We start from the raw sequence: 15,088 nt of genomic DNA on the forward strand, positions 1-15,088 counted from the left end.
CTTCCAGACAGAAGTGGCTGTGAGAACAGGCTCTAAAGCTGGGGCAAGAGGATAAGCTGGGAGGCTCTCAGGACTGTAGAACCCGGCTACTACAGAGCGTTAGTGAGCCACCGTTCCCTGCAGACACACAGCTGCCTATAGTTAAAGGTCACTACCAAAAGTGCCATGAAGTGCTTTTTTTTACACTAACTTTTCTGGAGTGTTTTGAGGCAGGATCTCACTATATAACTCCGGCTGGAACTCACTCTGTAGACCAGACTGGCCTCCAACTCAAGACCTACCTGCCTCTCCCTCCTGAGTGCAGGGATTAAAGGTGTGCACTACCAGCCCTGACTTTTAGTGTTTTTTCTTTTTAATTGTCCATGTTTTGGGGGTTTTGAGACAGTCTTGCTATGTAGCCCTAACCTCTTGGTCCACTGCCTCAAACTCTTGTTCTGGGGATGCAGGTGGGCACCATGGGTCCAGCTCTTTGACACACACGCCCTCCTCCCACAGAGAATAAGCCAGTTTCTCTACTGTGGCTGCACCATGGCAACTTGATAGACTTTTCACACCTGTCAGCTGCCTTGGGTCAGGGGTTTGAACCATAGCTGAAGAGCCTCATAAGATAAGCACGTACTCAGACAGGTTCTGCTTGTCCTCCTTGGCTGGTGACACTTCAGTTCCTCTACCAGAACCACAAGTGTCCCATCATGGGGGCATGGTCCACACTTTAGGATCATTTTACATAACCGAGGTTATCAAGAATGGCCTCTAATTCTTCCTCCCTTTCTTGTCTTGTTGGTTCTAGGGACTGAGTGGGGTCAGTCTTCTGGTGCTGCCTCTCCAGGTCTCTTCCAGGCTGGTCATAGACGTACTCCCTCTGAGGCTGACCGTTGGTTAGAAGAAGTATCAAAGAGCGTCCGGGTCCAGCAGCCACAGGCCCCAACTGCCCCTCTGCAGCCAGTTCTTCAGCCTCCTCCACCTACTGCCATTGCCCCGCCAGCACCACCTTTCCAAGGAAATACATTCCTCAGCTCTCAGCCTGTCCCAGTGGGTGTGGTCCCACCCCTGCAGCCAGCCTTTGTCCCTGCCCAGTCCTACCCTGTAGCCAATGGGATGCCCTATGCAGCCTCTAATGTGCCTGTAGTGGGCATCACCCCTTCCCAGATGGTAGCCAATGTGTTTGGCACTGCAGGTCATCCTCAGGCCAGTCATCCCCATCAGTCACCAAGTCTGGCCAGACAGCAGACATTCCCTCAGTATGAGACAAGTAGTGCTACCGCCAGTCCCTTCTTTAAGCCTTCTGCTCAGCACCTCAATGGTTCTGCAGCTTTCAATGGTGTAGACGATGGCAGGCTGGCCTCAGGAAGCAGGCATGCAGAGGTCCCTGCAGGCACCTGCCCAGTGGATCCTTTTGAAGCCCAGTGGGCTGCATTAGAAAGCAAGTCCAAGCAGCGCACTAATCCCTCCCCTACCAACCCTTTCTCCAGCGACTTACAGAAGACGTTTGAAATCGAACTTTAGACAGTTTCTGCGACGTGTCTTTTTCTGTACTTAGAGGAGCAAAGAGGACTTTGCTTTCCTGATCAGTACACTTTTTACTAATCCCAAAGGTCCCAAGGAGCGAGTCCAAGCTCAGTACAGTGAGGGGTGGTGTCCGGAGAGGACCACTCTGCAACTAGGCTAGAGAAGTCAAGGAGACGTTGCCTTTTGACCGCTCTCAGACCCTTACAAATCTCTGGCAACAGAGAGGCAGAAGTATCTGAAGAGGAATCTGTATTCAAAGCACACTTACTGGAATATAAAACATAACAGTGAGCAAAACAATCTCCCTTTATTTTTCAGGCCAGTCGCCCATTCCTCCCAGTACTGGCCTGACTTAGCTTGATGGAGAACAGTGTGGCTTGTACAAGCTGGGAAGCGAGGCAGCTCATGCTGCCCTGTTCATAGGAGGGCTCAGCGGCAGCTGTGTCCTGGGGATAAAGCTGAGCTTCCATTTTGAATAACAGAATAAATATTATAAATATATATATATATATATCAAAAAAGCCAAAATCTTTATTTTTATGCACCTAGAATATTTTAAATAGTTCTCAATATTAAAAAGTTGTATGAGTTGTAAGTAATCTTGCCAAAAGTGAGCGGGTTAGTTGTAAGAAATTGTACATAAGATTGATTTATCGTTGATGCCTATTGAAGTAAAGAGGGAGGGTCGGGAACGGTGGGCAGGAGCCCTGGCTTGTCTGTGATCACTCATTGTAACTAGCACATGCAACAACAATCATACTTATGACCAGTACAGCCACTAGGTTGTAGTTTTAAATAAAATGAAAGCAGTGTTGTTCTTGTTTTAAACCTATGGTGAAACTCTGTCATTATTTTAATGGAATCAATCTACACTCTAGAGAATGTGTATTATCTTTTATGTATTATTGCAGTTTCCTTATGTTAATCCTTTATCATTAAGGTGACAGTGACATAATCATATCCAGAAAGGGAATGCAGGCTATTGTGTTGGTTTGTAGTATGGGTCTTAATGGGTTTTGTACTTAAAGTTTTGTTCCCATAAGTTTTATAGGGATGAGGATTCTGGATTTATCTGCTCTGTGTGTCCGTTTCCCTGTCCTCCCCGCCATGAACAGAACATCCCATGCCAGTTGCAGCTACTTGACCTCGGGTAACAACGTGAGACCCCATCTCATTTTTACTTTTGAACGTTGGCCTTACAATCAAATGTAAGTTATATATACATATATATATTTGTACTGATGAGAATTTATAATCTGCTTTAACAAAATAAATGTTCGTGGTAGAAGCTTTTGCCCATGAAGGGCTGTTCTTATTTGCAAGTGAACCTCTAGTTGTTTTTATTCCTCTCTACTGCCAGTTTCTAGTTTGGGACTAGTATAGTCCTTAGCTGTCGTGGGCGCATCAGCGGCTGTGATGCTCAGAGTAGGTCTGCAACAGAAACTGGGACTTTTAGTCACGGGGTGCAGGGGTCACTACGTAATCCTGGCTGGCTTCGAACTCACAGATCCACCTACCTCCGCCTCCCAGTGCACCACCACTGCCTGACAGCACTGCTTCTCAGCTTTGGCTGTATATTGGAATTCCCTGAGGTACTGCTTAGTGGAATGTGAACTCCGCATGCCTGAGATCTCCCACCGTGAATGCGCCTGCACACAAATACCTATAATACCAGACTACTCACCAGCCCAATTAAATCAAAATTTTAGTGGGAGGGAACAAGCTGTGCTTCAAATCTTGAGGAGTGTTTGTGGCGGTTTGTTACACTCTGGTTAGCAGGGTAAGGACCCCTGGTCTAGAGCACTTACTGTTGCTGCTCAAGCTTCCTGCTTGTACCTGCAGACAGCTCTCTCCTTTCTAAGCAAGATGACCAGAGATACCGCTTCTACATGCAGCCTTGTTTTCCAGAAGATGTCAGAGCTTTGATACTAAATAGTCTTCTAGGAGAGTCTAGGAGTTAAAGTGGGAAAGCCTTGGAAGCTCACTAAGTGCAGACCTCTTCCTTGAGCGTTAAGAAATCAGAGGTTCTAAAAGATAAAGGATCCCTTCCTGCATCCCAGATAAAAACCACTTCCCCGGTCGTGACATTGCACCCTCGATCCTGTTAATGCTGAGTTTTGTGGGGTTGGGGTTGTTTAGAGACAGGGTTTCACTCTGTGGCCCAGGCTGGCTCACACTGGGGCATTCCTGCTTCAGCCTCCCAGGCATTGGGATTATAGGTATACACCACCATTCCCAGTGTGGGTTCCAGGTCATACTCAGGTCATCAGGCCTGGCAGTGAATGTTTTAACACTGAGCCATCTCACCAGCCCCCGGCTGCTGTTTGCAGCATAGTTCTCACTGCTCTAGCAACACTCTGCTCCACAGATTCCCACTGAAGGAAGCATGGCTGCTCTTTGCTGCCCAGAGCAGGCCAGTGAACTGTGTGCCCCCTCAGGGCACGTCTCTGCAGCCTAGTTCTTTCCCAACATCTTCACACTCAGATTACAATCTATCTGGCTTTTTCACCCCACGTCCCTAAAGTGAGGCCATATGATTGTATTCCACTTTGCTGAGAACTTTCCCAAACATCACTATGAACTCCATACAGTGATAGTATTGAAGCCAGCTGTGCCACTACCCAGGAAGACAGCTCACCGTCTGACCCAGTGACTTTGGGTTCTAGCATAGAATACTCTGAGCAGTTGCCACTACTGCTAGTGTCACATGCCTCCTACCTAGCTTGTTCTGTAGTGTGGTGAGTGGATCCTCTGTACAAATTGAGCATCCCTCACTCAAAATAAAACATACTTCTAGATGTTTCCGCAGGCTGACATGGCATTTGGGTGTTTCCGACTTCCGAGCATTTCAGATTTTTAGATTAGGGATGCTCAACTAGTAAAGTCTGCAAATATTTAAAAGTTTACAACACTTTGGTCCCAAGCATTTCCGATAAAGGATCCTTACCGCAGCAGGAACTCTAAAGAGAAGGTGTAAAGGAGTTCTGTACAGGCGGAGTCCTCTTCTCAGCAGCCTGACGTCATACACAGACTCTGCTGAGCACTACAGGGGGAGGCTGCCACTGACAGCTGCTGGGGCTCAACCCTGGCTTCCTGAGAGGGCCAGTATCTGAGGGGTGACTCCTTTGCAAGCCATGCCTTACCATCCCTTCTCCCCAGCAAACTGTCCGGAACTGGTGCCACAGCCTGGCCTTCATCCCTGCTGCCAGTCAGGCTGAGCATTTGGCTGGAAGCGAGAACAGCTGGCACAGCAGAAGCTGGAGTAATATTCATTGCCACAGAGCTGGGCCTGCAGGATCAAGGCACAGTTGGCCAGCTCCGGCTGGTCGATGCACTCCCTGCCCAGGTCCCTGGACTGAGCGACTGGTGCTGTGGAACAAGAGAGAAAGGGCTGAGGCAGCTCCCCTGCCACAGCTTCTCACCTGCTCCACACATACTTGATCAGCAAGAAGGGATTATGGCTTCGGCTCCTTGCTGGCCTCACTAGTGGTCCTCCTGTGTTGCCTGTCTGCGGTCTCAACCCAGTGCACAGCCTTTCCCAGACTCCCCCTTACTGCCTGGATCATCAGACAGATCTCACTGTCCAGAGCCAAAGAGCCACGTGACAGCTCTGTTGGCCCGGATTGGAAGGATGGATGGATAGATAGATAGATAGATAGGGTCAGACCTAGGAAAGCTGGAAGTCAGCAAGAGCTTTTGTTGTCCCTGGTGCTGCTGAGTCCTCCAGCCTCCCCAGCTCACCCATCTCCTAGCTCCATCTTTCCTGCTTTCCGCCAGAGAACGCAATGACTCTTCAAAGCCCTGTTAGCCGTGGCCGATAGCACAGCCCGTGTGCCACCTCACCCTTCCTAGGAGTTTGTCACTCAGATCTATTCTACTGCTGTGTCCTAGTTACGCTCTCCGCAGGATCTGTGCTGCGTTGTCCCCGCTGTCCCCACAGCCAGCCATACAGGGCTGAGTATCTTCATTTCCCTGCTCCTTCAGAAGACCCCATGAAAAACCAGACAAGCTGAGTGGCCTTAGAAAGGTTTGGCCTTCTTACCAACATAACCGGAGCATGGTAGCAAACCCGCGTATGCACACTTATTTTTCAAAATCTGGAACTTTGATTCCAACTCCCAGCCGTTGCAGCTCTGACCTATCACAGCAGACTGTCCCTTCCCTACCGAGTTCGCTTTCATCACAACTCCCAGCCGTTGCAGCTCTGACCTATCACAGCAGACTGTCCCTTCCCTACCGAGTTCTCTTGGGCACATTTCTTGAGCTTTAGGGGCCTCTGCTTCCTTTTCTGTGAAGTGGAGAGGAAATAGTGTCTGCCTCAGAGGGGTGTTCTAAGGACTTAAAACAGCTGGGCCTGGTGGCACAGGCCTGCAGTCTCTACTTGGGAGGTTGAGGCAGACCACGGCTTCAAGGCCAGCTGAGGCAACTCAGGGAGACCCTATCTCAAACTAAAAATACCAAAAAGAGGCCTAGCAGTATAGTTTGGTAGTAGAGTGTAAAGTGCTTGTCTATAACATACAGAAGCCACTCACAACAGCATCCAGAACATGCGATAACCATGGCAGAAATTTGAGTGCTTACTGCTGTCTTGACCCCACAGCAGAGCCTTCCTCAAAAAATGAGGCAGGGAACCCTGACTGCTCTTTGGACTGGAGAGGGAGGGGGAGAGGAGTGGGAGGAGGGGGAGAAGGATGGGAGGAGGGGGAGGGAAATGGGAGGCTGGGAGGAGGTGGAAACTTGTTTTTTTTTCTTCCTTTTCTCAATAAAAAAAAAAAAATGAGGCAGGGACAGAACGGGTACCAGACTGCCTTCCAATTCACAGTATTTCCTGCTCTTCATTCAGCCCTCATAGGCAAAACAATTCGGGTTTTACTCTAATGTGCTAGAAGCCTAAGCCCACCCCATGCTAACACTAACTCCAGTGCCGCCAAGCCGTGACTTGGGCAGCATGAGATAGTCACTGTGTGACTATCAGAAAACCAGCTAACGAGAGCATCTATCTGCAGGCTGGTCAATGGAAGGCATCCAGACAGGTAGGAATTCTGGAGAGATGCTTCTAAAATAAGTAAAGGCTGCAATATCCAGCAGAGGACAAGAGAAAGGAGGCCTCGCTGTAGCCATGAGTGGGGTCAGGAAGTTCAGCGTAGTGGCTTCATGTCACCAAAAACCCACTAGCCTCCATTGTCAAACTTCCATTATCATCTGGCCTCCCTCACAGTAGACACATCTACAGCTGGTCACAAATGTGAATGTCCGGATCCCCTTGGGTTGTTTTGAGGTGGGTTTTGTTGGGCTTTTGTTTTAACACAGGGATGTTGCTCACACTGCACTCAAACTGGTAATCCTACTATGTAAGCCGCATGCTAGGATTCCTCAGTCCTCATAACGATCGCCCACCATAGGAGTCTACATTCTCGGTGTTGCTCGTTTGACTAGTGTATAGATGGGATGGATTTTCTAGGAACATCAGAGGTGGAATATGATGTTCTCACCACGGTGCTGTTGTTCACATAGGCACACTAGCTATCTGAGTTCCCCAGGTTGCAGAGAACTGGGCTGGGTCCTGGGGTCCCAGAGTGAGAGTCAGTCTTGCAAAGCAACATTTCAACACACACCTTCAAGCTCTGGCCAGTTCCCATGCTCAGCCTCACAGCCAGAATGACAGCCAGCACTGACCCCAGCCCTCCCATATTGGCACTGGAACTCTGCTTGTCGGGAGTGTTCATGCAGACCAGGCAGTCAGTGCCCCGTTACCTCCGTGCCAGGCACCATTCTCCGGGATCTGCCTCAGGTCTGTGAGAGTTGGCTGCTGGATGAGAGGTTCTGACCTGCTGCTCTGACCCTCCCTGACACACTAAGACCTACAGAAAGCAGAGTGAGTGGCCCCTTCCCGCTCCAGCCCTGTCATTTCAACACAGAGCTCCCGTGAGTGGGAGCTTTAGACAGTTTTAAGATACCAGTTCTAAGATACACCTGGGAGAGTAAAGTAGTCTTGGCTACCTAGCAAATTCAAGGCCAGCCTGGACTACAAAAGGAAAGAAATAAAACCAGGAGTCAAAAAAAAAAAAAAAAAAAAAGCCCTGGGTTTGGTTCCCAGCTGTCCACACATCTACTGTGTGGATGGTGGGAACATCCCTGAAACTCACTGGGTACCTGTCTCATGGATAAAGGATGAGGGTGACCCTGCCCTCTTGTTACACGCCTAGATGATCAAAGGCACTCTTCCATCCTAGAGCCATTTTTTATATAAAAATTTTGACTATAGTGATTTGGAAAGGAGACTATACCAAACATTGGTCAAAGAATCATCTGTGCCTTTTAAGAATAAGGCCTTTTATTTACGTGTGTATTTACTGCTAGGGATGGAACCGAAGGCCTTGCATGTTAGGCAAGAACTGCACTGAGCCCCAGTCCCACAGTACCGTCTGCCACCCTGATTAGAATGGACAGATTTTAGGGGTCCATCCGTCTTAAAGCATTAGACTGGCAAGTCTGAATGGCAGGGTTCTGAGGCATTTGCAGTGCCATCCTGAACCCTTCTCCACATCTGTACCTCAGCCTTAGGTAGTGAAGTAGCCCCAGCAAAGTGGGACTCTGGGGTGACACCGAATACCTGCCCCCAGTTACAATACCAGAAGCTAGAAAGTGAGCGCAGGTGAGAACGAGCTCGCTAAGCCTGTGACCCGCAGTGCTCAGCTGGCCTTCAGGACAGCAAAACCCAGGGACAAGCCTCTCTTACCTGGCAGGGCCACCTTCACCTCGGTGCTGCGGCTCACAGCCTGGCTCCCACGGTAGGCACTGCATGTGTAAGAGCCCTCGTCCCTGGGCCGCAGGTTGTGGATCAACAGTGTGCCATCTGGAGACTGGTGTACACGGTGGCCATCTGCCTGCACTGGGATTCCATTCCTGGAGGGAAGAGGACACTGGGAGAGCCGTCCAGGGCTTCCAGAGACAGGCCCTGGGAGGCCTGGGAGATAAGGGAGATAGTAGCCAAGGCTATTCCAGAGCCAGCCTTCTCTCCCCTCAGAGAAGTGAGGACAGGCACACTAAATTAGTAGGAGGACATTACCAAAGCCAAGTGACACAGCTGAGCACTGAGTTACCAGTTTGCCTTGGATCCACAGAGGAATCCATTCCAGTTTGTCACTGACAAATGCCAGGCCCTGTGTCAGGAGGTACATGTACCTTCAAGGGAGCTTTCCACAAGAAAGGGGCCAGTTGAGCCAGCCAACAGAAGGGGAAACTAGGGATTTGGGACCTTGAAGACAAGCCACAGCCAGATTAAGAGGAGGCAGGGGGAGTGGCTAGAAGGCCTCGAGAGGTGCAGGGACGGTCTCGGGGAGGCCTGGAAGAGAAAGCAGGGGTAGTTGGTGCTTCGTGCACGTGGAGAAGATAACAGAGCACCAAAGTAGATGCAGGTGAGGGCAGATGTGGGCTGCGGAGACGGTGGCTCTAGGGCCAGCCTTCTCTAGCTCACTGGTGCCTTCCCAGATGGGAAGAATGACCAGTGAGACGATTTGGATCTGGGGTGCCTGTGAGACCTGAAGCCGGAAAGTCCAGACCCAGAGTGTATCAGCACAGAATGGCCTCTCTTCTGGAAGAGCGTGTCTCTAAAGGCGTCCCAGGTAAGAGCTCTGAGGACAGTAGGGAAGCCATGGGAAGGGAGTGTTTTGAGAAGATCATGTGACCAGTAGGAGTGGGAGGTGATTGGGTGGCCTCTCTGGAGCAGTTATCAGGACAGACAGCAAGATGTACAACCATGCTATGAAGGAAGACACTGAACACTGAAGCCCCTGGCATCAGAGCCACACCTAAGTGGCAGCTGGACTCCATTGTCACCATCCCTCGCCAGCAGGGCACCCCCTCAGGAAATAGTTGCCTTTGACCTCTTGTTGCTTCTCCCAAGAGCATCCTTCCCTCTCCTTACCCTCCCTGGCCTTGTCCTTGACTCTCCCAGATCCAAAGCCTCACTTTCTTTCTTCAGTGTATAACCAGCACTTGGGGGAAAACCTGGCCAAGGCCACCTCTCAGCTCATAGTGCCCTGAGGTCCCCAAATCTCCACTGACCCCCAAATCTCCAGACACTAACATAGGTTCTGACATGTTCTAAAGACGTGGAGACAAAAGATGGTTGCTGAACTCAAATACACTAGCTGATCTGGAATCGGGCTCTGAAGTGGCAGTGGAGAGACGGCTCAGCAGCTAAGAACGTGCTCTTGCAGAGGACCACGGTTCGGTTTCCAGCAGCCACATGGTGACTCACAGCTATCCATCTTTCTGACCTCCACAGCACCAGGAATGCATGTTTTATAAAACATACATGAAAGCAAAACACTCATAAGTAAACTTGGAAAAAAAGAAAGACACCAAAAGTCTCCAAAGCTGCATGCATCCCTGTGGTTCTCAACATGGAGGAGACAGAGCCATGCCTAGAAATACTTTCTAACCTGGGCAGGGAGGATGCGACTGGCCCTAGCAGGTGGATGTTCTAAATGCTGCTAAATATCTACCATGAACAGGCCTAAAACAGCAAACTTGACTGGCCCAATATTTCAGTGATGTTAAAATTAAGAAACTGTAGTTGCTGGGTATGGTGGCAAATACCCTTAATCCCAGCCCTCTAGAGGCAGAAGCAGGCGGATCTCTGTGAGTTCAAGGCCAGTGTGGTCTTCAGAGCAAGTTCCAGGACAGCCAGAGCTACAGAGAGAAACCCTGTCTCAAACCCCCGCCCCCAAAAAAGGAAATTGTGTCACCCAGCTGGTAGAAACTGCCCTCTAGGGCTTCGTGATGTGGGATGAGGGTGCTTCAGCCTCCGAGGACGATGGTATAGTAGTGACAGTGACATTTCTGACAGAACGAGAAAATAGCACTTTACCTGGACCACCTGATGTTCACACTCTCTCCAGCCACCACACACAGAAGCCTGGCTGTGTCACCCTCTGGCACTGTCACCGAAGGAGGCAGGCCTGTGATGGTCAGCTCCCCTACACACAAGAAGACATTGTCAGTGGCTAACACAGACCCCTCCCCCACTCCACTGGACCGCCCATTGTCCACCCACACTCAGCACTATTTTTTTTACCCAGAACTCGAAGCTGAACCCAGCGCTGGTCACGGTCCAGCCCATTAAAGGCAACACAAGTGTAGAAGCCACCATCGTCCACAGTCACCCGGCTGATGACAAGAGAGCCATCAGGCTGCAGCTGGTGCCTGGGGACCAAACAGAGCCAGTTGGCTTTGACCCACGGAGGGGCTGAGCAGGGCCCCTGCTGTTCAAAAATGTGGGCCAAAGAGCTGCAGGCCTCAGCCCCTCACACAGCCCTCGGCCAACACTCTCACTTGACAAGACTTGGCTTTTAAACTCAGTCTAACAAAGCCTTTTATGTTTTCTGATTTAAAAAGTATTTGAGGCCAGGTGTGGTGGCTCATGCCTGTAATCCCAGCACCAGGAGCTGGAAGCAGAAGGATTGCCGTGAGTTTGATGCCAACCTGGTATACATAGAGACTATTCGGCCGCCTGAGCTACCGTGTGATGCCAATGTTAAAAACAAGAAGGGGGCCGGGCGGTGGTGGCGCACGCCTTTAATCCCAGCACTCGGGAGGCAGAGGCAGGCGGATCTCTGGGAGTTCGAGGCCAGCCTGGTCTACAAGAGCTAGTTCCAGGACAGGAACCAAAAGCTACGGAGAAACCCTGTCTCGAAAAATAAAAAAAATAAATAAATAAATAAAAAAAAACAAGAAGGGGACTAGGGAGGTCGTAGTTTGTATAGTTCCTGCCTTTGCAGACACGAAGACTGAATTCAACCCCCAGAATCCACATTTAGGGGGTGGGGAGACAGGCAGGCATGGTGGGGCATGCTTGTAATCCCAGCACTGGGGAAACAGAGAGGACTCCTGGGCTTGCTGGTCAACCAGCCTAGTCTGCTTGTCAAGCTCCAGGCCAATGAAGACCCTGTCTCAAAGAAACAAGGTGGACGGTTCCTAAGAATGATATCTAAGGTTGACTTCTGGCCTATATACAGAAGCGCACATGGACATGCAACATAAGTTCAGATTAGATTTCTAGTTTGTACTTTGAGACAGAGTCTCACTGTGTGGCCCTGGCTGTCCTAGAATTCTGTAGACCAGACCCCCCTTAACTCATAGAAGTCCACCTACCTCCCCCACTCTAGGGTGCTGGAGTTAAAGGCTTAGATTTCTAGTTTTTGCCATACGCAAAGTGGACTCAAACCCTGACCCTACGGTGAGCTGCGTGGCATTGAGCTCATGTGTGTGAACTGCTGACAAGAAGCACACGCTTCAGTGTGGCCCCTGCAGCTACACAACAGTGAACAGGCCTCAATGGAAAGTCAGTAAATGCCAGCAATGGGGACCATCTGGGGCGTTCAGAATCCATCTCCCCCTTGGCTAGTCTCTCATTTCTGTCAGCCATACTTTGGAAATGCCTAGAGGCCTTGTGCTCCAAACCCCCTTTCTCCAGAGCCTGGAGTCCCGCTCTGGCCCCCATAAGATGTGTTGCTGGAGACAGGACGGTGGGGGCAGGGGAGGGGCTGAATGAACCTGGGAGAAGAGACCAACTGCCCATCTCTTTGCCACTCGATGGTGGGGGCTGGGAAGCCTTCAGCACGGCAGGTCAGCCGGATCCGCTGGCCAGGACTGGCATCCACCACCCCAGGCTGAGTCCGATCCAGACGCAGCCTAGAAAATAAATTGTACTCAGCTTAAGGGGCCCTGGCTGCTACTTCTCCCCATAAGAGTCCTCTGCATAAGCCCCTTTCTCCCTTTCTGGTCATGGTTGGATCCCTAAAATTATCCGTTAGTCCTGTTTAGGACACCAACTCTGTTATTAAGGACTGGAGAGTAAAGGCTTGGCTGACAGCTACCGTGGCTGACTAAACGCACCCAGTGTCCCTCTGCCTACCTTCTCCTGCCCTGCATATCTGCTGGAGATGCTCCCTCTGCCCCCAGATCCCCAGAGATGGAGCCACCCCTCCAAGCCAGCTCAAGGCACCAGGCTTTTCCAGTTGTCACCTCTCTGAGCCCTGGGCACTGGCTGGTGAAAACCCACCCAGCAGACACTTTCCCTTATCGCCTATAGAGACCATGGACCCCGATGGCTCTGAACGTGTTGTGACCTATTCAGAGAGCATTAGGTCATGCTGTGCTGTTACCTGCTGGCAGGCCTGAGGTGTGGGGAAGAGAAAACCCCTGGGCCTCCAGCTTCTGCTCCAGAGTCCCGAGGACCATGGCCAGGGTCTGGGTGCCTGGTCTGAGGGAACTGCCTTGGCTGGGCCTCGGACAACACTGGCGTGTCGCCCCCTGTCATGCGTGAGGCCAAAAGAAGCAAGTATGAGCTTTGGGGAGGTGGGAATGAAAGAGGACCCTGAGACCAGCAAAGCCCAGTGGAGAAAAGAGGGTGTTGTCCCTGCCCCAGGAGGATGCGACCAAGGAAGAACCCGGGCCTTTCTCGGGTGGGTCAGGCCTCCCTCCCTCAGCCCCACTCTGACTTGTGAGACCCTGGGAGGTGGAGTGGGGGGTAGGACAGAGACCTGTTACTCGAAGCTGGATTTTCTGGGGGTCATGGCCTGGTCTGTGGCTGCCACAGCTATAGGCGCCAGCATCCTCTGGCCTCAAGGGGCTGATGATGAGGGAGCCATCTGGCTGTAACTGGTACCTGATGGAGGGAGAAGAGATATATCTGGGCTCCTGAGGGCTCTGTGTCCTCTGCCACCCATGTTACCAAAGAAGACCAAACAGCCCCACAGCCCTTGGAGCCCCGAGCCTCCCAGGGAATGCCAGAGGGGCCTCCCCAAGAGAGGACACTACACACACAGGAGATGGAAGGTAGCTGCTGCTCCCCACCTTCTTCCACAAAGAGGGGACTGTGATGTTACACCCACCTATCAGAGAAGAGGGTCTGGCCATCTTTCTGCCACCCTGTCTGGAACTCCGGGGAGGTGTGGCCAGGGCAAAAGAGCTGTACCGCCTGTCCGACAGATGCCTGGACCAGGGAGGGCTCCGAGCCTGCCAAGCTGATCCTGGAGAGGTGAGAGGTATGGATCTGCCTCCTGGAAGCAGGTCACCAGGGAACTGTCTTCTGTAGGTATTTGCAGGGCTAGAGTCTCATGGGCAACTCTGTCTTCCCAACACCACCACACCCCCAGGCATTGCCCCTTGGGCAGCTGTGCAGCAGAACAAGGCAGGCAGCCTAAGGGGGTAGGGGGAGGCTGAGGAGGGGGTAGGGGGAGGCTGAGGAGGGGGTAGGGGCTGTCTGTCTTGGGCTGTCTGTCTAGGGCTCAACCCCGGCCTGGGTACCCATTGCCCTTACCTGGGAAGCAGGCCTCACCTGTAGGAGCTGCGTGTGGGCGGCACTGGTGGTCCAGCATCTCGACCCAGTCCAGGAACTCTGAGCCGGAGGTCCTGATCTCCAGGTCGGTTTCCATAGGCTGGGGGGTGGTGTGCCTCCCCAGGCCCTGGCTCCTCTTCTCTCCGCCAAGGGCTTCCAGAAGGTGAGGGCAGTCTCGGGACTGTGGCTCTTGTCCTGTGCCAATCAGGTTCCTGCTGGCCTCCAGGACCATGCTGGCCACCGTTCATGTGGACACGATGCCCAGAGGCGCCTGCTTCAGGATAGCGGGGCCCGGGGTGCTCCCGGCAGCTATTCATGCACTCCTGCTCCGAAGCAAAGTTATTGGCATTGCCATGGCAGCCGCCATACCAAAAGCGGTTACACCGGCCCACTGACGGCACGAAGTACCAGCGGGCAGCCCAGTCTCCACACGATCCAGGAGCACTGGGCAGCAGACACCTCACTGGGTAGGCTGTGGGTTGAGGATGGTACACGTCACCCAGGTGGCCAGTGGTCACACCGCCCTCTCCCCTCAGTCTTATAGCTGTCCTGGTTCACGGCGTACAGCTCCACTCCTGCCAGGACCTCTGGCCGCCCCTAGGAGCCCAGGACTTGCTTACACCTTCACCTGTACCCAACTAGAGTCCCCAGGAAGAAACAACCTTGAGCAAGCTCTCTCACCTCCCTTCTAGCCGGGGCCTCTGGGTATGCACACACAGGCCGGCTAGAGTTGAGACTTCACTGTGACCTCCCCTGAGGGACTGTGAGTATGCCCAGCAGGAGATCCGCCCTCCCTCATCCCCAGGACCACGTACCAGCACTAGCCTGCTTGCCCTCTCAGCCCTGCTGGCCAGTGTGGATAGCCTGCTCCGTCTCTCCTTGTTCCAAGTGGCTGTGGCTGCCTGTCCCGATACCCACCTTTCTGCCTTCTGCTGAGCCCTGGGCCTCCAAGCCTGCTATAGACTGTAGGTGTATATTCCCATGACAGACCCTGGAAGCTCCACCCATCAATCCCCTACTCCAGCCCCCACCTTCTCTCTACAACTCAGCTTCTACTCCTGGCACACCCCATCTCAGGCGTGGGCAAGCCTCACATCACTGCCCACCTTGCCCTTCCTGACCCCTGACATAGGATGGACTTGTTTTTATTTGTGATCTCCATTTTTTTTTTTTTTGAGACAGAATCTTATTTATCACAGGCTAACCTTGAACAAGGTGTGAACTGTCCTGCCT

The 15,088-nt window shown here is 51.8% G+C and overlaps 2 protein-coding genes across 12 annotated transcripts in view; one reads left to right on the plus strand and one right to left on the minus strand.

The window, feature by feature from the left end:
• The window catches only part of Numb (NUMB endocytic adaptor protein), a 122,426-nt gene extending 119,629 nt beyond the window's left edge, over nucleotides 1-2,797 (plus strand). For all 7 annotated transcript variants that reach the window (XM_041657963.1, XM_041657964.1, XM_041657966.1 and 4 more), the window contains one exon: nucleotides 791-2,797. In XM_041657963.1, the coding sequence (XP_041513897.1) occupies nucleotides 791-1,506 (716 nt within the window). In that variant the 3' untranslated portion in view covers nucleotides 1,507-2,797. The remainder of the gene's footprint in view (nucleotides 1-790) is intronic.
• Nucleotides 1-15,088, minus strand: part of Papln (papilin, proteoglycan like sulfated glycoprotein) — a 38,644-nt gene that overhangs the window by 3,427 nt on the left and 20,129 nt on the right. For 3 of the 5 annotated variants that reach the window (XM_041657958.1, XM_041657957.1, XM_041657962.1), the window contains 9 exons: nucleotides 13,856-14,327; nucleotides 13,410-13,547; nucleotides 13,059-13,183; nucleotides 12,681-12,828; nucleotides 12,070-12,207; nucleotides 10,592-10,719; nucleotides 10,385-10,493; nucleotides 8,249-8,415; nucleotides 2,830-4,878 (listed from right to left, as the gene is read on the minus strand). In XM_041657958.1, coding sequence (XP_041513892.1) covers nucleotides 4,703-4,878; nucleotides 8,249-8,415; nucleotides 10,385-10,493; nucleotides 10,592-10,719; nucleotides 12,070-12,207; nucleotides 12,681-12,828; nucleotides 13,059-13,183; nucleotides 13,410-13,547; nucleotides 13,856-14,327 — 1,601 coding nt within the window. In that variant the 3' untranslated portion in view covers nucleotides 2,830-4,702. Of the gene's footprint in view, nucleotides 1-2,829; nucleotides 4,879-7,263; nucleotides 7,371-8,248; nucleotides 8,416-10,384; nucleotides 10,494-10,591; nucleotides 10,720-12,069; nucleotides 12,208-12,680; nucleotides 12,829-13,058; nucleotides 13,184-13,409; nucleotides 13,548-13,855; nucleotides 14,328-15,088 lie in introns of those variants that run through there. The other 2 variants (XM_041657959.1, XM_041657961.1) reach the window with 2 other exon arrangements.

The sequence above is a fragment of the Microtus oregoni genome, unplaced genomic scaffold (genome assembly GCF_018167655.1).
Source record: "Microtus oregoni isolate MIOR12 unplaced genomic scaffold, Mior012 000009F_ref0000495, whole genome shotgun sequence".
Classification (NCBI taxonomy): domain Eukaryota; kingdom Metazoa; phylum Chordata; class Mammalia; order Rodentia; family Cricetidae; genus Microtus; species Microtus oregoni.